This window comes from Atractosteus spatula, chromosome 24 (assembly GCF_055471065.1).
Source record: "Atractosteus spatula isolate fAtrSpa1 chromosome 24, fAtrSpa1.hap1, whole genome shotgun sequence".
NCBI classification, from domain to species: Eukaryota; Metazoa; Chordata; class Actinopteri; order Semionotiformes; family Lepisosteidae; genus Atractosteus; species Atractosteus spatula.
In genome coordinates, this window is record NC_142729.1 from 14,065,089 (window position 1) to 14,088,007 (window position 22,919).

Sequence of the window (22,919 nt, forward strand, 5' to 3'; positions counted from 1 at the left end):
CCCACTCTCAGCCTGTGGCACCCCCCCTGTGGCCACTCTCGGTCACCGCCAATTAGGGTCACGATCCACTCGAACCCGTGCTCACAGAGCTCAGTCTTTCCCGCTCGAGCCTCTATGAAAGCCCTATTACTTTGAGTAATAATAATAATAATAATAATAATAATAATAATAATTGCTTACACTTATATAGCGCTTTTCTGGACACTCCACTCAAAGCGCTTTACAGGTCATGGGGATCCCCTCCACCCCCAGCAGTGTGTACCCCCACCTGGATGAGGCGCCAGTCCGCTCCCCACACACCAGCTCTCAGGGGGGAGGAGAGCAGAGTGATGGAGCCAGTTCAGAGAGGGGGGTTATTAGGAGGCCATGATGGGTAAAGGCCAGGGGGGAAATTTGGCCAGGACACCGGGGTAACACCCCTACTCTTCTCGAGAAACACCCTGGGATTTTTAATGACCACAGAGAGTCAGGACCTCGGTTTTACGTCTCATCCGAAGGACGGCGCCTGTTTACAGTCTAGTGTCCCCCGTCACTATACTGGGGCATCAGGACCCACACAGACTGCAGGGTGAGCGCCCCCTGCTGGCCCCACTAACACCTCTTCCAGCAGCAACCTTAGTTTTTCCCAGGAGTCTCCCCTCCAGGTACTGGCCAGGCTCCCACCTGCTGAGTCTCCAGTGGGGCTGCCAAAAAACATTAAAGTCTTAATTAGTTTTCACTGTTGAGGAGCTTGTGTGAAGTCTGTTCCCTTCGTAGTTTAAGGAACCGTCAGTGTTTGAGCTGGGAGGACTGGCAACAGGTTAACCCCTGTGCCTCCCTTGTGAGCTGCAAACCCGATTAACCGCGGTGCTCTGAAAAACAGCCCAGATATAAACAAGAATCTCTGTTGCGTGCGAGGGCTTCCATTCAGAGACATACTGTTTTTCTGTTGGAGACGACAAAAAAAAAAAAAGACCGTTAAGGAGGCAGAACACACACGACACACAGAGGCCTCTTCTCCAGCTCAGTGTGAGGCCTGCTCTCCCGGCCGGCGGTTGCCACGGTTACCGCACCGCTAGGCCACAGGCCTTGTGTTTTTGCTTTTCGTACAAAAAAAGACAAACCAGGATTTCCTTTGTGTCCCGAACTCCCTTTTTCTTTGCCTTTCGGCTTTCCAGGCAGCATTTGACACCCCCCCCAACCCGAACTGAATACATACACTGTTACCGTTGGATAAACGGCGATTTTAAGGACTTGAACGTAACGGCACACCGCAGAACTATATTTATATGACCTTTGTTTGAAATTGAAATACATACCGAACCGTTTGAATTTTTCCCTTTACTTCGCTTCATTGTTTTTCCGCTTAAAATGATATTTTGATCCCCCCTTTCTTGAAAACACAGCAAACTACGGAAGCCCGTTTCCGCCAGGGAGTAAAAAAAAACAAACGCGCTATGGTATCTCTGCAATTGCGACTTTATATCTCGGAATTGCGACTTTGAAATAGCCCACATTTCATGGTCTGTCCTCTTGTTATTGTGACGGATTCGGGGTCAAGGGCTGGTGCCTCTCTGCATGGGCTCGAACCCAGGTCTTGCCACCTGAGCTAAAGAAGACCTTCTTTTTTAAAGTCAAAAAGGACATACAAAAGAAATATGTACAAAGTATCAGTTTCAGCTTCTATAACTGTGAATTCCCCTGGATGTGAAGTGTCTATTTCTGTATCTTTGTTTCATATTCTCTATTTCTGGCGTTTAAATAATAACTTTTTTTCAAAAGCCCACCGTCCACTATTCCATCAGGGTACTGTGGAAGCCTCACTGGCGGAAATGGGATTCCATAAAAATTATTGTAATTAATTTGATTTTTTTTTCAGGGCACTGTACAAGACAAGTCTTCAGGCCTATAGATCCTACGATCCTGTACAGTTTATGAATTAAGTGTAACGGACCGGCCGACACACAGGTTGTACGATCTGGTTGCAGTGTGGTGACGGCACCGCCCTCCCCTGCGCATAACAGGGATGCTGGCCGCCGGGGCTAAAGAAAATGTTCTTTAAAGAAAGTGTTCTTTAGCTCAGCTGGCAAGACCTGGGTTCGAGTCATTACAGTGATGCACGAAGTAGGGTAGGAGCGGCGAGGGGCACCAGCCCTAGAACCCGAATCCATTACAATAACAAAAGGACGGACAATAAAATATGGGCTATTTCGAAGTCGCAAATGGGAGATAAAATGTCGGAATTGTGAATGTTCAAGTCGCAATTCTGAGTTTTCAAATCGCAATTCTGGAATTCTAAGTCACAATTATGAGATGCGAGATAAAATGTGAGATGAAAAGTCGGAATTTTGAATTTTCAAGTCGCAATTCTGAGATACCATAGCGCGTTTTTTTTTTTACTCCCTGGCGGGAACGGGCTTCCATAGGGCAAACCATTCCCAATGTTTGTGAAGATAACTCCCCTACATTCTTCCAGCGTCCTTAAGCAGTGGACGAACTTTAAAAGAGCTTTTCCCAGGCAAATACTGATCTGCGACACCGCCTCTTTTTAACGGATTCATAATGTCACTCGAACAGCTTTGCTTCAAAGTGACATGCTGTCAACTTATTCAGTGAAATGAACAAAAACATGCTTTGTCTTGACACTGAAAGTGAACTGGAATTGTTTGCCAGGCCCAGAAAATACAGGTTCACCTGAAGGCTTTTAGGTTATCAAGCCATTTTTGGCAATAACCCTTATATTTGCTATTTGCTATTTATTATACGAGTGATTCAACATGTGTGAAATATTTTCCCCGTCAAGACACGCCATTTAAACGTCTGCGATGTCGATATTCACGTGGGATTAACTAACCCCCTTATAGTACAGGCTTCACACATCTCAGAATGAGGAGTGTTATAGTAAAAACGCGGTCTTAGTGACCCAGTGATAAAACAATAAGACGAAGAGCGCCCCTCAGAAAGGAAAAGACGATGTACTGCAGGACAGTGACAGAGATTAAGAGATTCTGGAATACTAAGTCACAATTATGAGATGCGAGATAAAATATGAGATTAAAAGTCGGAATTTTGAATTTTCAAGTCGCAATTCTGAGATACCATAGCGCGTTTTTTTTTTTACTCCCTGGCGGGAACGGGCTTCCATAGGGCAAACCATTCCCAATGTTTGTGAAGATAACTCCCCTACATTCTTCCAGCGTCCTTAAGCAGTGGACGAACTTTAAAAGAGCTTTTCCCAGGCAAATACTGATCTGCGACACCGCCTCTTTTTAACGGATTCATAATGTCACTCGAACAGCTTTGCTTCAAAGTGACATGCTGTCAACTTATTCAGTGAAATGAACAAAAACATGCTTTGTCTTGACACTGAAAGTGAACTGGAATTGTTTGCCAGGCCCAGAAAATACAGGTTCACCTGAAGGCTTTTAGGTTATCAAGCCATTTTTGGCAATAACCCTTATATTTGCTATTTGCTATTTATTATACGAGTGATTCAACATGTGTGAAATATTTTCCCCGTCAAGACACGCCATTTAAACGTCTGCGATGTCGATATTCACGTGGGATTAACTAACCCCCTTATAGTACAGGCTTCACACATCTCAGAATGAGGAGTGTTATAGTAAAAACGCGGTCTTAGTGACCCAGTGATAAAACAATAAGACGAAGAGCGCCCCTCAGAAAGGAAAAGACGATGTACTGCAGGACAGTGACAGAGATTAAGCTCCGATATAGATACACAATTTCCTCTTGCACACTGCCCTCTGCTGGACGGCCTGCGTCCTCGGCTCACCTGGTTAACAACAAGGCTATATCGGGTAAGCGCGTATCGTTGCTGATAACTCACCGATTTACCCCCCAGTCAGGCTTTTTTGATTGTAAAACAACACTTTCGAGTTTTTTTTCTTTAAAAACAAAGCTTTGACGTGTTGGGCATGATATCAGTTTGGTTCTGTTTGCATATTCGGCGCTACTTTGGGATTTTCTGATGGCGCGCTTCTTTCTGGGGGTGGGATGAAATCCTTAATTCACCGAGGGAATTGTGTGAGACCCTTGTGTCTGCTGGTCTTTAGCTCCAGGTGATGAGTGCTTCTGCGTGGTGGTTTGGAAGTTTTTGTGTGCCGCACTCCAAACTTCCAGCAATTACCCGGCCATTCGTTTTCATACCTCCCCGCATCAAGAACTACACATTTTCTCCTCTACTTACTCATTTCCCTTAATTAATTACTCATGTCCTCTCTTGTTGAGGACTAAAACGCTCTTAACCTGCCGCCATCGGATAATGAACGATGCTCTCGGCGCTCTTCGTGAACACCTGCCGGACATCTATACTAAACAATTAGTGCTGAAGGCCAGAATAATCACTGACCGATATGCCCACCCCTCGCACTATAAGTCTGAACTCCTCCCAAGCTCATTATTTTCATCCTGTATGCATCTTACGTATCTGTTTCACTCACCAGACGATTCAGCTTTTTTATTCATCTATTTAAAGCTTGTGATGTTTTTAATCTGCCGTTTTTTCCTCTGTTATTGGCCTCAGGTTGTGACCAATATATGATGCATCTCATAGTATCTGCCTGCAAAGCCAGTTCCACATCTGGTCTCCATTAAAGGAGAGTGGCACTGTAGGTACAGCGGTTTGGCAATGCTGCCTGGCAGAGCTGGGGCCCTAGGGTAAACATCCTGACTCGGGGTGCTGTCTGTGTGGAGCATGCATGTTCTCCTTGGGTTTGCATGGGTTTCCTCCCACAGGCCAAAGACATGCTGGGAGGTGAATTGGCTTCTTGGAAAACCTACCCAGGTGTGTGAGTGTGTCTCTGTCTGTGTGTGTCCTGTGATGGACTGGCGTCCTCTCCACGGTGTAGCCCGCCTTATTGCATTCCTGGATAGGCTCTGGCTCCTCCACAACCCTGAATTGGATTGTTGCTGTCGAGTGAGTGTCGACTCGTCTCTTGTCACTATCCATAGAGTTTTTTTGTGGAAGGATCTCTTCCGCACAGATAGTGCTAGTGTTGTTGTTGTCGTCACGGAAATATAGCCCTCCGCCACCAACACCGCCCCCTGCTGCTGCTGCCCAGTATGGGTTATCAGAGAACCTGGCGCCTGACGTGGGACACGAACCCACTACCCCGAGATTATAAGTCTTATGCTCTACCAACAGAGCTAGTCGGGGACCCTGAATTAAATAAAGCAGTCTAAATTTATGCCAGCAGCCCTGTCACCCTACAGCTCACCACTGGCAGCCCCACTGGAGCACAGCGGTGTGAGCCTGGCCAGTACCTGGAGGGGAGACTCCTGGGAAAGCTGAGGCTGCTGCTGGAAGAGGTGTCAGTGGGGCCAGCAGGGGGCGCTCACCCTGCAGTCTGTGTGGCTCCTAATGCCCCAGTATAGTGACGGGGGACACTAGACTGTAAACAGGCGCCGTCCTTCAGATGAGATGTAAAACCGAGGTCCTGACTCTCTGTTGTCATTAAAAAGCCCAGGGCATTTCTCGAAAAGAGTAGGGGTGTTACCCCGGTGTCCTGGCCAAATTTCCCCCCTGGCCTTTACCCATCATGGCCTCCTAATAACCCCCCTCTCTGAACTGGCTCCATCACTCTGCTCTCCTCCCCACTGAGAGCAGGGGTGTGGGGAGCGGACTGGTGCCTCATCCAGGTGGGGCTGCACACTGGTGGGGGTGGAGGGGAGTCCCCATTACCTGTAAAGCGCTTTGAGTGGACTGTCCAGAAAAGCGCTATATAAGTGTAAGCAATTATTATTATTATTAATTATTAAATTAACACTGGATATAATACAAGCCCAAGTCAACATCTGTGCCAAGGAACGGATAAAGATTCATTTAATGCTAAAAGGGAAAGGAAAAAAAAAACATACTACTTCTGGCTGTAGAGCTTCTTCAGGTGATATTTTACACACACTCGCACCAGGACAAATTTTCCTAAATTTCCCCGCAGAGGAAACCCCCACGCGAACACAGGGAGAACATGCAAACTCCACCCAGACAGCACCCCAGGGCTGGAACTGAACCCTGGACCCCAATCCTGACCCCCTATGCTACTGCACCGCCCTTTCTCCATCTTTCCCTCTTAATCGCTATATTTTAGTCCGCTGTTTATCTAACTTTGACTAGCTGTACATACCCCTGGGGTAGATCCGTTCTGTGGCATCTCTGCTGCTGATCTAGCCTGACCCGCCCTTAGCACTGCCAAACTGCTTCCGGATCCGCTTTCCTGAAAACGGGTCTGAAAATGGGTGTGACCCGAACGCAGGGGTCGAACTGGCTGATCCGCTACAGAGCTCAGCCACTAGAGGGCAGCACAGAGACACCCCCGAGCGCCCTGCTCAGCATCAGAACAGCTCCCAGTGCTACAGGGGACTCAACAGTGCTGGTAGCCCCGTACGGGATCTCCCATCACAGCCTGAGGAGCAGCGACTGACCCTCTCGAATAACCGTCTCTCCTGTGTGGCCTGTAAATAGAGTTTGTACCGTGAATGTCTTGTCGATTGTTAACGCTTTACAACACCCTAATCCAGCGGGCGAGGACAAAAATGGTTGAATACCGCCTACACAGAGAGACACAAAAGGACGCACAACTGCGCCGTGAGATTTCAGCGTTTATTGATCGGCGGCAGGCAGGGGGAGGAGGGAGACAGCTAGACGAAGGACCGCCGGAGGAAGGTGGGGGTAGATCCGATCTCGTTGTAGCACCCCTCCTCCTCCTCCTCCTCTCCCCCCCCACCTCTCCTGTGGCCCCATTTCCTCTCGCGGGCGGAGCGGTGGAGCCACAGCACCAGGGCCAGGAGCGCCAGGAGCACCAGGGCCATGCACAGGGTGAGCAGCACCCCCTGGAGGATCCCGGAGGAAGGGTGGGGGGCTGGAACAGGAAATGACATACAGAGAGTGAGGCGGAGCAAGGGGGATGACACCCCATGAGCCAAGGCGTCGGATTGGGCCAGAGAAGGAATGGGGCGGGGCAATGTCAGGAATGACCCTTTCTCATTGGCTGATTAGTCAATACATTGACTGCCAGTGGCAGTCACATAGCCCTATAAAAACCAAATATCTTAGTGCTAGATCTGTCTAGGGCAGAGACAGAACTGCTGGCCTCAGCTTGCTGAAATGTAGGACCTAAGCTTGGCTTTTTATTTGACTTGTTGACTTCAGAATTCAATTAAATAACTAAAAGTAGATGAGACGTGAGAACTGCCAGCAGCTCACCACTGGCAGTACCTGGAGGGGAGACTCCTGGGAAAGCTGAGGCTGCTGCTGGAAGAGGTGTTAGTGGGGCCAGCAGGGGGCGCTCACCCTGTGGTCTGTGTGGGTCCTAATTCCCCAGTATAGTGACGGGGGACACTAGACTGTAAACAGGCGCCGTCCTTCGGATGAGACGTAAAACCGAGGTCCTGACTCTCTGCGGTCATTAAAAATCCCAGGGCGTTTTTCGAGAAGAGTAGGGGTGCTACCCCAGTGTCCTGGCCAAATTTCCCCCCTGGCCTTTACTCATCATGGCCTCCTAATAACCCCCCTCTCTGAACTGGCTCCATCACTCTGCTCTCCTCCCCACTGAGAGCTGGGGTGTGGGGAGCGGACTGGCGCCTTATCCAGATGGGGCTGCACACTGTTGGGGGTGGAGGGGATCCCCAGGACCTGGAAAGAGCTCTGAGTGGAGGGTCCAGAAAGGCGCTATATAGAAGTGTAAGGATTCTTCTTCTTATAATTATTATTAGAGAAGTGCTAATTGGAGATTTGTCCCATGCCTGGAGCAGACTATCTGCTCAGTGAATACAGAGTTACAGTGAGCCAGAGCCCAGCCTACTCTATCACAGCCCTCAGAGCTCAGAAAGAAGAAATTCCAAAGTGTGTCTCACTCAGGGTCTGACCTGAAATGCAGATTAGCTTTTGGAAATGCGTTAGTCAAAACACCAAAGGACAAAGGAACTAAGCTGAAGAGCCATCTTTAAAAAAAATATGCTTATTGCATGGAAGCCTAGTTTGTTTTTTTTACTCGTTAAGATGCTAGCTGACTGGAAGCAGGAAGGTGGTGTGGCCGCTGAGCATTGCTGCCTCACAGTACTGGGACTCCGGGTTCAAATCCGGACCGGGGGGGGGGGGGGCTGTCTGTGTGGAGTTTGCATGTTCCTCCGTGTTCGAGTGGGTTGTCTGTGGGCGCTCCGGTTTCTTCCCACAGTCCAAAGGCATGCTGGGAGGTTAATTAGCTTCGGGGGGGAACTGGCCCTGGTGTGTATGTGAGTATCTGTCTGTGTGTGCCCTGCGATGGACGAGCGTCCCATCCAGCGTGTACCCCGCCCTCCGCCCATTGCTCGCTGGGATAGGCTCTGGCTCCCCCTGCAACCCCGAATTGGAACAAGCAGTTCGAAAAACTTGATGGATGGATGGATAATATAATAATAAACTATTTTATATAGCACCTTTAAAGGTGGCTTCTCAAAGCACTTTACAGGATGACAACAACAATAAATAAGAAGAACACACAAGATAAAACACAATGACAATACACAGAGGAGACCGTGGATGGTGGTACTAAGAAAAGCAGAGGGGTGAAGAATGGAACCAGTTCAGTAAAGGCTCTTCTGAAGAAGAAGGTTTGGAGTCTGGATTTGAAGGAGTTTAGAAAAGGTGACTCTCTGATATCCTTGGGCAGAGAGTTCCAGAGCTTGGGGGCATAACAGGAGAAGGCCCTGTCACCCCTTAGAGTGTAGACGGGCTTGGGGGACAGTAAGGATATTTTAATGGATCGGATTGGAGTCTGCCAGTCGCCCTTGGCAAACGAGGAACTGGCCAAGTGTGGATACTCACAGCTGTGAACGGAAAGATGCAGCAGGCAGGCCCCTGTCCCCAGGGGATTCGAGACGGAGCAGCGGTACAGCCCGGCAGTCTGCGAGGAGACGTTGAGGATCCGAACGGTCCCTTTCAGGTCGCCTGGGATGGGTTGGGAATGAAGAAGCAGCAGCAGCACTTTACCAAGTTCATCAAAGCAATTTTCAAAAGCCCTTTTTCAGAGAGCAGTGCCCGTCGCTATGATTGCAAGGACAAATCAACAATCGCTCAATGATTTTTTCCAGAGTGCTCCCAGGCATTCTGGGATGTATGTGTTATTTCTACGGAGCCGAAGAATTCTTGGAGCTGGACAGGGACGTGATTTTCTTTACTATGCTGTAATTATTCTACGGTATTATTGCCGTTATTAGATACAGTATTATAATAATAATAATTGCTTACACTTATATAGCGCTTTTCTGGACACTCCACTCAAAGCGCTTTCCAGGTCATGGGGATCCCCTCCACCCCCAGCAGTGTGTACCCCCATCTGGATGAGGCGCCAGTCCACTCCCCACACCCCAGCTCTCAGTGGGGAGGAGAGCAGAGTGATGGAGCCAGTTCAGAGAGGGGGGTTATTAGGAGGCCATGATGGGTAAAGGCCAGGGGGGAAATTTGGCCAGGACACCGGGGTAACACCCCTACTCTTCTCGAGAAACGCCCTGTTTTTTTTTAATGACCACAGAGAGTCAGGACCTCGGTTTGACGTCTCATCCGAAGGACGGCGCCTGTTAACAGTCTAGTGTCCCCCGTCACTATACTGGGGCATCAGGACCCACACAGACCGCAGGGTGAGCGCCCCCTGCTGGTCCCACTAACACCTCTTCCAGCAGCAGCCTCAGCTTTCCCAGGAGTCTCCCCCTCCAGGTACTGGCCAGGCTCACACCTGCTGAGTCTCCAGTGGGGCTGCCAGCGGTGAGCTGCAGGGCGATATGGCTGCTGGCCATATCGGATCAGTCTAATTAAGATCAGGAATCGCTCAGCTTGCCCAGACAGCAATGGTCAGGTCAGATGATCCCCGGTCTGACTTCAAACTACCGATCTCCAAGCTGTGGCAATCGCTATAGTGTCATATTCACCATTCGAACCTGGGTGTGCGCTACCTCTCTCGTTATGTCCTGTCCTGTCCAAACATTCGGTTCACGTGCTCCGAGCACGTGACTCCACTGACATTTCATTTTTATAACGGAAAGCTGCGAAAAGAGCCAGGGTCAACCAGCGCGCTTGGAAAGCTTGTAACGTTCTGGCCTTGCCATCTCGTTCCAGACCCCCGCCACTCTTCACGTAAAGCCCCTTTTGTTTTCCGCCCCCAGTACATGGCATCTTTCCTTTTTCCCCACTTGACATCCTCTTGGTTCAGTTGTATACACGAATCAGGAGCAACAAAGACCTTTTAGGACTGGACATCTCCTTTCAAGAGTGTAGGACTTTTTGGTTTCAGACCCACTATTGAGCTGAGCTGGTTCCAATCGGAATCCTTTGTATCCTCCTAAGGGGAAATCGCGATCCTAATATTTCCCCCAACGGGTGCGTGTTCTTACCTTCCTTGATAACGGGCAGAGAAATGTGTTCGGGTTCCAGCTTGTCCCAGCTCATCTGCGGAGTGGGCACCCCCTCGTCCACATAACAAGACAGAGTCACGCTGCCTCCTTCGTCCGGGTGGCCATCCGGGAGACAGTGGGGGGTTGAGGGGGGAGCTGTGGAAGGAAAAATCGTTGAGCGTGCTGTCGTAGCTTCTCACAGGCACAATTGCAATTTGCAACGACCGGTTTTTCAGATTCGGAAATGAAGGGGCATCATGGGAATGTCTGGCTACTGCGGTGGGACTGGAAGAGAGGCCAAGAGCTGGGCGAGAGGCAGCCGAGTCAAGAAAACCTCAAGTAGCACACGGGAAATAACCCAGCGCTGTGGGTTTCTGGGACCAGGCTGAGCAAGGAGCACGCACACACACTCAGTAGTCCCAAGTCAGACCAGCTGTGATTGATGTTCAGGAGCTATATCGCCGCTGGCAGCCCCACTGGAGACTCAGCAGGTGGGAGCCTGGCCAGTACCTGGAGGGGGAGACTCCTGGGAAAAGCTGAGGCTGCTGCTGGAAGAGGTGTAAGTGGGGCCAGCAGGGGGCGCTCACACTGTGGTTTGTGTGGGTCCTACTGTCCTCATTACAACTCCAGTCTCAACACAATTTCTCATTACCCTAACTCCTGCCAAAATTCTGCACACGGCGATCTATCCTGGAACAGCCCTGCTCTCTGAAGGCACTCTACCTGGATGGGAAGACTCCTGGGAAAAACTAAGGTTGCTTCTAGAAAAGGTGTTAGTAGGGCCAGTAGGGGGCGCTCACCCTGCGGTCTGTGTGGGTCCTGATGCCCCAGTATAGTGAGGGGGACACTAGACTGTAAACAGGCGCTGTCCTTCGGATGAGACGTAAAACCGAGGTCCTGACTCTCTGTGGTCATTAAAAATCCCAGGGCGTTTCTCGAGAAGAGTAGGGGTGTTACCCCAGTGTCCTGGCCAAATTTCCCCCCTGGCCTTTACCCATAATGGCCTCCTAATAACCCCCCTCTCTGAACTGGCTCCATCACTCTGCTCTCCTCCCCACTGAGAGCTGGGGTGTGGGGAGCGGACTGGCGCCTCATCCAGGTGGGGCTGCACACTGCTGGGGGTGGAGGGGATCCCCATGACCTGTAAAGCGCTTTGAGTGGAGTGTCCAGAAAAGCGCTATATAAGTGTAAGCAGTTATTATTATTATTATTATTATTATTATTATTATTATTATTACTCGAGCTTAAACTGAGAATATGGTGGTTGCATGCTCTTTACTCATCCCTAAAAAGACATTCATTGAAATGTCTTTGTCTGACCCAGTGCACTCTGTAATTCATATGAGTGATGTATGGTACCAAGTAATCATTGATTAGATATCCAGTCCAGGGATATTTAGATTTGGTAGCTGCCTGGTTCTGCGAAACGCATCGATTTCTTTGATTGATCTGGCCCTAAATTTAAACACAATTGATTTGGAGACGTACTGTATACAGTGGCTGTCTGCACTCTATTATTGAGAAATTCCCCAATTAAACAGGAAAGGAGACAACCTCATATAATCGAATACGTTATATTCTGGGTAAATCTAAAACATTGTCATTTTACACAGTTGCACAGTATAAAAAGTCATAAATAAATGAATGAATTCAAGCAGAACGGTCACATTTATTCCCACCTCTAAGTATAATGGTCTCTAGGGGTTCATGATTTCTGGGGTATTAAAGGTGGTAACGCACACACAGAAGACATTCCCCAATTCCAGAAGGCGACCAGTCGTTATCATGGTTGTCTGAGAGCTCTCTGAAGGTCACAGGCAAATGCTAACTAACCTGCACAAGCTGGGAGGCGTTTGTAAAAGAATCCACAAAAAGCTGGACACAACATCTTCCACTGTAGTTACAGTAAGTGCCAGGAAATGTAAAGCTCATGTCCCTGCACTAACCCTGTATGTGCCGTAGCTGAAGGATGGGAGAATGAAACCAATAGCTGGGCTCAGTGCAAATCAACGAGCAGGCAGGTGAAAGTCAAACTCAAGAAAGTCGCTCATGACCAGAAACCAATGGGTCTGAAGGAAATGGAGAGGTTCGACTTGGAGGGAAAGTTGATCAGTTTCTCCTGTGAAGTGTCAGCCACTCACACTACGGGAGGAGTCTTGACAGTGTAAGCCCTGCCAGAGGAGGATTTACAAAATACCAACACGGATCGCAGCGCTGTGCGTCACAGCACTGACATGCAGTTCCCAGCCCACAGCAAGATCCAGAAGTCATGGTCAAAGAGCCGGCAGGGGTCTAGCTGGGATCAGAAGAGGTAGACAATGTGAAGAAAATCTGGGAAGCATGGTCGAGGGTACGAGCAAGGGTCAGTACACAACGGGCTGATACTAGGAGACGAGCAGAGGTTGTAAGAGAAGCTGGAAAATGGTTGTGGGTAAAGACAAGCAGTGCCATGGGAAACTCTGGTGACTCAAGGGGATAAAGTCGATGACTGAGCGCTGAACAGGGGATGAAGCAAGACTTTAATACCAGAGACCATGGATAATAAAGTGAGTACTTAATTTGAGGCAAGTGTAACTGACAATTTCCCATTCCACATACAGACAGCTCCAGTAGCAGTCCCCCCCCATGTTGAGATGCGGCTCTGGTAGCATGAGCTGGAAATTACACTGGGATCACATGTAGCCTATACGAGATAAGTCCAAAGGCACCAGTTGGAGATCTCCAGCACAGACGGGCTCTTTCACTTATAAGGAGTCTTAATAATAATCATTCATGGTCAGGCGGCAAGGAATAAGCCTAGTCCCAGAGTGAACCTCAAAATAATAATAATAATAATTAATAATAATTGCTTACACTTATATAGCACTTTTCTGGACACTCCACTCAAAGCGCTTTACAGGTAATGGGGATCCCCTCCACTACCACCAGTGTGCAGTATCCACCTGGATGATGCGACGGCAGCCATAGTGCGCCAGAACACTCACCACACATCAGCTATCAGTGGGGAGGAGAGCAGAGTGATAGAGCCAGTTCAGAGATGGAGATTATTAGGAGGCCATGATGGGTAAGGGCCAATGGGAAATTTGGCCAGGACACCGGGGTGACACCCCTACTCTTCTCGAGAAACACCCTGGGATTTTAAATGACCACAGAGAGTCAGGACCTCGGTTTTACGTCTCATCCTAAGGACTGCGCCTGTTTACAGTCTAGTGTCCCCCGTCACTATACTGGGGCATTAGAACCCACATAGACCGCAGGGTGAGCGCCCCCTGCTGGCCCCACTAACACCTCTTCCAGCAGCAACCTTAGTTTTTCCCAGGAGGTCTCCCATCCAGGTACTGACCAGGCTCACACCTGCTGAGCTTCAGTGGGGCTGCCAGTTGTGAGTTGCAGGGTGATATAGTATTCAAATTTGCCGAAATAAAATTTGAATCACAATTAGAAACGTCTTATGGTCACATGCCATGAAAAAGGAACTTTGAGACATGCTGAGTAGGGTTTGGTGCAAGAACAGTGAGGCTCATGTGGAGAAAACACTCATGCTCATTGCCATATATTGCCTGAGGTCCGTTATGTTTTGTATGGATCCTGGAGCTCGTCAGGATAAGGGAAAATCATTAACTTGAACAGATATCCGGACATTCGGTTTCCTCTTGGTAAGTTTGCTTGAACTTGGCCAAAAAACGGACATTCCCGCAGGACAGTGGTCCAAAGCATGCACGGAAATTGACAAGGGCATGGTCAACTGGACACCAGTGTTAGCAGCTGGCCATCTCAGTTGCCACACTTCTTCAATCCAACCAAATCTTCGGGATTCTGACTCGAGAAGGTCGATCACAGACTGAAGCCGATGGATCCGAGTGAAGTGGAGAAACTCTTCATGGGGGGGGGGGTTGAGTGGTGATCAATTTCTGCTGTGAAGTGCCAGAGGAGGCTTCTAGCAAGTGTAAGTCCTGCCGGAGGAGGATTTACAAAATACTTAACTACAGAGGTGTGAAGAAATATGACCCTTCTGGATTCCCCACTCCCCCAACTTGCTCTGGACAGGAGGATTATAATCACAGGACCCTTACAGATTTCCTTTAGCAAGACCCAATCTTGTCAATATTTCTGTGCAGCGCGGTGTTCTTAATCGGTTCGGGGGTATGAACAGATCCGCAGGGCACTGTACGGACAAGCAGGAGTATTCAGGGAGGAGGGCAAAGGAAAAACAAAAGGAGGAGGAGGAGGAGAATTACCAAGGACCGTCAGGCTCAGCTCCCCGATCCCTGGGGACCCGGGTTCCGGAGGGTTGCTCACCACACAGCGGTACGTTCCTGCGTCAGACAGCCGGGTGCCGTTCAGGATGATGTCGGCGCTCCACGGCAGAGCGACGAAGCCTACGCGGCCGGCGAAGGCAGGGCTCTCAATCACTTCCCTGTGATCGTACACTATTACCTAGGAGAGAGGGGGGGGTCAGACCGGTTTACAGGAGGACTAGATGAGACCCTTGGACCACTTAACTAATCATTCTGATCCAAATAACACACGCCCAGAAAACACATAAGGTTGGACTAATTCACACCTCTGTAGTTAAGCATTTTGTAAATGCTCCTCTGGCAGGTCTTACACTTGCTGGACGTCTCCTGAAGTACCGTGACGTTTTGGCGCCTCACAGGAGAAAATGTAGGGAATGTTCGGTTTGTGAATGACCTTCTTGGGTCTGAACCACGGTGATTTAGTTAGCTTGAAGTGTGGAGACGGAGATGGCCTCCCCTCTCTTGCAATGTAGCTCATAACCTCAGAGGATCTGTCCAGTCTCAGAGCACTAGTGCAAATGGTAGCATTGATAATAATGGTGCTTTAAAAATGCAAAAAAAAGTGCTTAGGCTCAATAGTTAGCCGCAGGACGGCGTTTTAGATTTCTCGGTATGCTGGAGCACAATGATCACTGTGTGGAACTTAATTAAAATTAATTTCGCCTTTCTCCTACAGCTGTGCATCTTTGTTGAACTCCATTAAGACATTAATACCTCCACCGAGAGGATGCAGAATTCATCATTCTGATGGGAAACAGCAGTATCACCAGCAGCACCTGCAATTCAAAACTGGCAGCCCCACTGGAGCTCAGCAGGTGTGAGCCTGGCCAGTTACCTGGAGGGGAGACTCCTGGGAAAGCCGAGGCTGCTGCTGGAAGAGGTGTTAGTGGGGCCAGCAGGGGGCGCTCACCCTGCGGTCTGTGTGAGTCCTGATGCCCCAGTATAGTGACGGGGACACTAGACTGTAAACAGGCGCCGTCCTTCGGATGAGACGTCAAACTGAGGTCCTGACTCTCTGTGGTCATTAAAAATCCCAGAGTGTTTCTCGAGAAGAGTAGGGGTGTTACCCCAGTGTCCTGGCCCAATTCCCCCCTGGCCTTTACCCATCATGGCCTCCTAATAACCCCCCTCTCTGAACTGGCTCCATCACTCTGCTCTCCTCCCCACTGAGAGCTGGTGTGCGGGGAGCGGACTGGCACCTCATCCAGGTGGGGGTACACACTGCTGGGGGTGGAGGGGATCCCCATGACCTGGAAAGAGCTCTGAGTGGAGGCTCCAGAAAGGCGCTATAGAAGTGTAAGAAGTTATTATTATCAATATGTCAAGACCTGTCCTACCTGCGAGGGGGAGCTGGGGTCGGAGAGTGGGGCGACTGTCCAGATGATGTTGAGACGGCTGAGGGGGGCCATGGTGAGGAAGGAACAGGGTAGCACCACGGAGTCCCCGCGCACCACTTCCACGCTCGTTTCCCGGACTGTAACCCTCACACCGCCCCCTGCAGGAGGGGCAGATGAAGTCACGTTAACATTCACGAGAGAAGACCAGCCGGCCCATTTGAGATCTAGAAGCCTCTTGACCTGCGGATCTCACCCCGCCACTTCGTGGCAGAAGCCAAGGTATCCGCTTCAGCGGCAGGGCTGGGTCACTTGTTCCACGCCCCCACCTCCCTTTGTGTAAAGGGGTGCCCCCCGTTTTCCCCATTCGTGTCCTATGGTTCATGTTTCACCGTTCATTCTGAAGATGTCCACTGGGGGACTCTGTTGATCTCTTCCTAACTTTTCAAGCCTAATCCTGGTGTGGACTGCTGGATAGCTGATGTTAAAGCAACAGATCCAAACACTCCTGTGCTAGCTAAGCCCCCCTAAGATTCAGAAATTCACTAACACACTCACCCCCCGCTGAACTGTAGGAGCTTAATCACAGCTCCCCGTCTGCTGTTATAGTGACTGTTACTACTCCGGTGGAACGTACCAATTAAGCACATGGCCAATAAGCTGATCCCTTTCCTGCCTGTGGACTTCCTTTCCAATCAGTCAATCAGGGCAGGTGTGTCCAATTTACTGCAGTAAATTTAGACTAAAGAGACTCAGTTCCTCCAGCCTGTCAGTGTGGGACACTCCCTTTAGACTAAAGAGACTCAGTTCCTCAAAGAGAACAGTTCCTGCTGCAGACACAGAGCCCCTTCCTGGACCAGGACTGGACACCCCTGCTCCAGACACACAGACCCTTCCTGGACCAGGACTGGACACCCCTGCTGCAGACACACTGACCCCTCCTGGACCAGGACTGGACACCCCTGCTGCAGACACACTGACCCCTCCTGGACCAGGACCAGACACCCCTGCTGCAGACACGGCGCCCCCTCCTGGACCAGAACTGGACACCCCTGCTGCAGACACACTGACCCCTCCCGGACCAGGACTGGACACCCCTGCTCCAGACACACTGACCCTTCCTGGACCAGGACCGGACACCCCAGCCGCAGACACAGCGCCCCCTCCTGGACCAGGACTGAACACCCCTGCTGCAGACACACTGACCACCTCCTGGACCAGGACTGGACACCCCTGCTGCAGACACAGCGCCCCCTCCTGGACCAGAACTGGACAGCCCTGCTGCAGACACACTGACTCCTCCAGGACCAGGACTGGACACCCCTGCCGCAGACACAGCGCCCCCTCCTGGATCAGAACTGGACAGCCCTGCTGCAGACACACTGACCCCTCCTGGACCAGGACTGGAGACCCCTGCTGCAGACACACTGACCCCCTCCTGGACCAGGACTGGACACCCCTGCTGCAGACACAGCACCCCCTCCTGGACCAGAACTGGACAGCCCTGCTGCAGACACACTGACCCCTCCTGGACCAGGACCGGACACCCCTGCTGCAGACACACTGACCCCTCCTGGACCAGGACCGGACACCCCTGCTGCAGACACAGCGCCCCCTCCTGCACCAGGACCGGACACCCCTGCTGCAGACACACTGACCACCTCCTGGACCAGGACTGGACACCCCTGCTGCAGACACAGCACCCCCTCCTGGACCAGAACTGGACAGCCCTGCTGCAGACACACTGACCCCTCCTGGACCAGGACTGGACACCCCTGCTGCAGACACACTGACCCCTCCTGGACCAGGACCGGACACCCCTGCTGCAGACACACTGACCCCTCCTGGACCAGGACTGGACACCCCTGCTGAAGACACAGCACCCCTACCTGGACCAGGACTGGACACCCCTGCTGCAGACACACTGACCACCTCCTGGACCAGGACCGGACACCCCTGCTGCAGACACAGCGCCCCCTCCTGGACCAGAACTGGACAGCCCTGCTGCAGACACACTGACCCCTCCTGGACCAGGACTGGACACCCCTGCTGCAGACACACTGACCCCTCCTGCACCAGGACCGGACACCCCTGCTGCAGACACACTGACCACCTCCTGGACCAGGACTGGACACCCCTGCTGCAGACACAGCGCCCCCTCCTGGACCAGAACTGGACAGCCCTGCTGCATACACACTGACCCCTCCCGGACCAGGACCGGACACCCCTGCTCCAGACACACTGACCCCTCCTGGACCAGAACTGGACAGCCCTGCTGCAGACACACTGACCCCTCCTGGACCAGGACTGGACACCCCTGCCGCAGACACAGCGCCCCCTCCTGGACCAGAACTGGACAGCCCTGCTGCAGACACACTGACCCCTCCTGGACCAGGACTGGACACCCCTGCTGCAGACACACTGACCCCTCCTGGACCAGGACCGGACACCCCTGCTGCAGACACACTGACCCCTCCTGGACCAGGACTGGACACCCCTGCTGAAGACACAGCACCCCTACCTGGACCAGGACTGGACAGCCCTGCTGCAGACACAGTGACCACCTCCTGGACCAGGACTGGACACCCCTGCTGCAGACACACTGACCACCTCCTGGACCAGGACTGGACACCCCTGCCGCAGACACAGCGCCCCCTCCTGGATCAGAAGTGGACAGCCCTGCTGCAGACACACTGACCCCTCCTGGACCAGAACTGGACACCCCTGCCGCAGACACAGCGCCCCCTCCTGGATCAGAACTGGACAGCCCTGCTGCAGACACACTGACCCCTCCCGGACCAGGACCGGACACCCCTGCTCCAGACACACTGACCCCTCCTGGACCAGAACTGGACAGCCCTGCTGCAGACACACTGACCCCTCCTGGACCAGGACTGGACACCCCTGCCGCAGACACAGCGCCCCCTCCTGGATCAGAACTGGACAGCCCTGCTGCAGACACAGCGCCCCCTCCTGGACCAGAACTGGACAGCCCTGCTGCAGACACACTGACCCCTCCTGGACCAGGACTGGACACCCCTGCTGCAGACACACTGACCCCTCCTGGACCAGGACCGGACACCCCTGCTGCAGACACACTGACCCCTCCTGGACCAGGACTGGACACCCCTGCCGCAGACACAGCGCCCCCTCCTGGACCAGGACTGGACATCCCTGCTGCAGACACAGCGCCCCCTCCTGGACCAGAACTGGACAGCCCTGCTGCAGACATACTGACCCCTCCAGGACCAGGACTGAACACCCCTGCCACAGACACAGCGCCCCCTCCTGGACCAGAACTGGACAGCCCTGCTGCAGACACACTGACCACCTCCTGGCCCAGGACCGGACACCCCTGCTGCAGACACAGCGCCCCCTCCTGAACCAGGACTGGACACCCCTGCTGCAGACACACTGACCCCTCCTGGACCAGGACCGGACACCCCTGCTGCAGACACACTGACCCCTCCTGGACCAGGACTGGACACCCCTGCTGCAGACACAGCGCCCCCTCCTGGACCAGGACTGGACATCCCTGCTGCAGACACAGCGCCCCCTCCTGGACCAGAACTGGACAGCCCTGCTGCAGACACACTGACCCCTCCAGGACCAGGACCGGACACCCCTGCTGCAGACACGGCGCCCCCTCCTGGACCAGAACTGGACACCCCTGCTGCAGACACACTGACCCCTCCCGGACCAGAACTGGACACCCCTGCTGCAGACACACTGACTCCTCCTGGACCAGGACTGGACACCCCTGCTGCAGACACGGCGCCCCCTCCTGGACCAGAACTGGACACCCCTGCTGCAGACACACTGACCCCTCCCGGACCAGAACTGGACAGCCCTGCTGCAGACACACTGACTCCTCCTGGACCAGGACCGGACACCCCTGCTGCAGACACAGCGCCCCCTCCTGGATCAAAACTGGACAGCCCTGCTGCAGACACACTGACTCCTCCTGGACCAGGACTGGACACCCCTGCTGCAGACACACTGACCCCTCCTGGACCAGGACTGGACACCCCAGCCGCAGACACAGCGCCCCCTCCTGGACCAGAACTGGACAGCCCTGCTGCAGACACACTGACCACCTCCTGGACCAGGACTGGACACCCCTGCTGCAGACACAGCACCCCCTCCTGGACCAGGACCGGACACCCCTGCTGCAGACACAGCGCCCCCTCCTGGATCAAAACTGGACAGCCCTGCTGCAGACACACTGACCCCTCCTGGACCAGGACTGAACACCCCTGCCACAGACACAGCGCCCCCTCCTGGACCAGAACTGGACACCCCTGCTCCAGACACACTGACCCCCTCCTGGCCCAGGACTGGACACCCCTGCTGCAGACACAGCGCCCCCTCCTGGACCAGGACTGGACACCCCTGCTGCAGACACAGTGCCCCCTCAGTAATATGATCCAAAACCGTAGATACTTGTTTTTCAGTTAACAACTGAATCTCTTGATAATAAGTTCCATTGTGCTTTATCTGGGCAGATCAAGGCTGCGGCCTGGCTGTGTCCCGCCTCTCTCGACCCCGGTTTGAGGCGAGGTGTCATGTCTGATTAACTACGGGCGGCACTGACCGTTTCCCACACAGACACAGACAGCGAGCCGCGGGGCGCCAAGTTAAATTAATGAGGCCGAGAGAGAGAGAGAGAGACGGTGAGTGTGGGGGATCGAGAAATAATTAGATATTCACAACGCGACCGCTTTTCCACGGCGCGCCTCGCCTCCCAGCCGGTTAGACCCGCCGAATTTGACGTCTTTTTGTATTTTTCGTCTTTTCCCCCCCATTGTCGAGTCGTTCTGGGCTCTTGCCAATCGCCGGCTGGGTTTGTTAAACCAAACACGAACCTTGGAAATAATTATAAAAAAAAAAAAACCCCCGAAAACACACGAAAAGTAGTTGCGAGAAAAGACAGGAGAAATTAGAGATCGGATCGGGCGGGGAGGCTACTGATTAAGATTTATGTTTGAATACATATACAGCAACTATCTGAGTGACAGTGTGCTGTTCGAAAGACGTTGATAACATTTTGGAAATAGATTTAAATGCGCAGTTTGGATCATTTAGGTGATCGGACCAAGCCACATTAAGCGAAGTAGAGAAAGAAATGTTCAATTCTCATTGAGGTTTGCCCATTCTTTAATTCGGTCTGGGGCAGGACTGGAAACGCCTGCCCATCCCTGGGTATACACTCGCAATGCCCAAGAGCACTTCAGAGACACCCCTTTCACCAAGCTGGTATCACTGGCAGCCAGAGGGACCTGGTACAAAAGGCCTGTGAACGTGGAGAGCAACATGCAAACTCCACCCAGAAGGTGGTTAAGTCCAGAATCGAACCCAGGTCCCAGGAATAGCAGTTCTATCCAAGATGCACCCCCCCCGTTTGCCAACATAAATTAACTCAACAAGCTTATGCAGGGTCCACAACAACGTCACGAGAATTGTATTAGCATTGTCTCACCCGCTGTGCTCCTGCACAGCTCTGTAGCGCAAATGACAAACAAAAACAACTAAACTGACTTGTTTTTTGAAGGTGTTAGCCGATATAGTTCATTTATGCTGCGTCTCAGGAATGAAGAGACGTGCTCATTCATTCATTCGTTCGTTTAGTTATTATCACACTACCATGGCCATTTCAATAAGTTTATCCAATTCAGAGTCACGTGTGGAGCCGGAGCCTATCCCAGCAAGCAACAGGATCAAGGCAGGGTGTGAAACACACACACACACACACACACACACACACACACACACACACACACACACTCGGTCAGATAGTCCTGAGAGCCCTGAAACACACACATACACACACACACACACACACACACGGTCAGATAGTCCTGAGAGCCCTGAAACACACACACTCGGTCAGATAGTCCTGAGAGCTCTGAAACACACACACACACACACACACACACTCGGTCAGATAGTCCTGAGAGCTCTGAAACACAGCTCTGAACACACACACTGTGGGTAAAAACCTGGAGCAGCCGGAGAAAACCCACACAAACCCAGTGAGAACATGCAAACTCCACCCAGACAGCACCCCCGGATTTGCAATGGAGCCCAGGGCCCCAGCACTGTGAACCAGCAATGGCTCTAAACAAATCTGTAAATGTGCAAAGACTGGCTTAATTAAAAAGTGCCCTGTTTTTCCCCCACAGTGCTGCATGTCTGGTTATGTCCTGTGAAACATCACATCACTGTCTAACGCAGAGCTGTAAATATACAATTAATCAATTAATCAATTAATGTCAGACCACCAGTATTATTCCTTTCAATGTACCCCCAATAAAATAATCCCTGAATGTGTTAACCAGCCCAGGATGGCTACCCCTCCTCGGAGTGGAATGGAATCTAACCCCTTTTCCAATCTTCCACCTACATACTAACAGCACAATCCCAACCGGAGCAGCACGGTGTCCGGACCTGGGGGACGACGACGACCCCCCCCCCCCACTCACCCTTCCGAAGAAAGGAGTTCGCCAGGCACGCCGTCCAGAGCAGTAACTTTCTGAGGGCACCCATTGTCGCCCGGCTCCCGTCCTCTGCCTCTGGCTGGTGCTGTGTCGGGAGTGTGTCCCGATCCGATCCACAGGGTGGGCGGAAGAGAGCTGCGGATTGACCTGGGTGAACAGGCACGCACGCGCACGCGCACACACACACACACACGGTCAGATAGTCCTGAGAGCCCTGAAACACACACACACACGGTCAGATAGTCCTGAGAGCCCTGAAACACACACACACACAGTCAGATAGTCCTGAGAGCCCTGAAACACACACACTCTCTCTCTCTCTCTCTCTCTCTATTGTTCTGTCCCCAAGGATATCGGAGAGCCACCTTCTCTAAACTCCCTCAAATCCAGACTGGCTCTGTGTCTGTCCCTCTGCTTTCCGACAGTAT

General features: G+C 51.9%; 1 protein-coding gene across 1 annotated transcript; it reads right to left on the reverse strand.

The window, feature by feature from the left end:
• Window positions 1–6,636: 6,636 nt before the first annotated feature.
• LOC148815955 (immunoglobulin superfamily member 11) lies at window positions 6,637–22,558 on the reverse strand. Its single transcript, XM_088904882.1, has 6 exons — window positions 22,477–22,558; window positions 15,998–16,155; window positions 14,601–14,799; window positions 10,363–10,518; window positions 8,801–8,923; window positions 6,637–6,857 (listed from the first exon to the last, which is right to left on the reverse strand). Exons 1-6 carry the CDS (start codon window positions 22,538–22,540, stop codon window positions 6,637–6,639), a joined length of 921 nt encoding a protein of 306 aa, XP_088761008.1. The 5' UTR covers window positions 22,541–22,558.
• Between the last annotated feature and the right edge of the window lie 361 nt (window positions 22,559–22,919).

Excerpts from the sequence above, each read along its gene's own strand:
- LOC148815955 (XM_088904882.1), bottom strand. The coding sequence starts at position 22,540 with ATGGGTGCCCTCAGAAAGTTACTGCTCTGGACGGCGTGCCTGGCGAAC. Across the intron at positions 16,156-22,476 it reads GAACTCCTTTCTTCGGAAGG|GGGGCGGTGTGAGGGTTACA; the intron begins GTGAGTGGGGGG and ends CCCCTCCTGCAG. Across the intron at positions 10,519-14,600 it reads GCTGAGCCTGACGGTCCTTG|CTCCCCCCTCAACCCCCCAC; the intron begins GTAATTCTCCTC and ends TTCCTTCCACAG.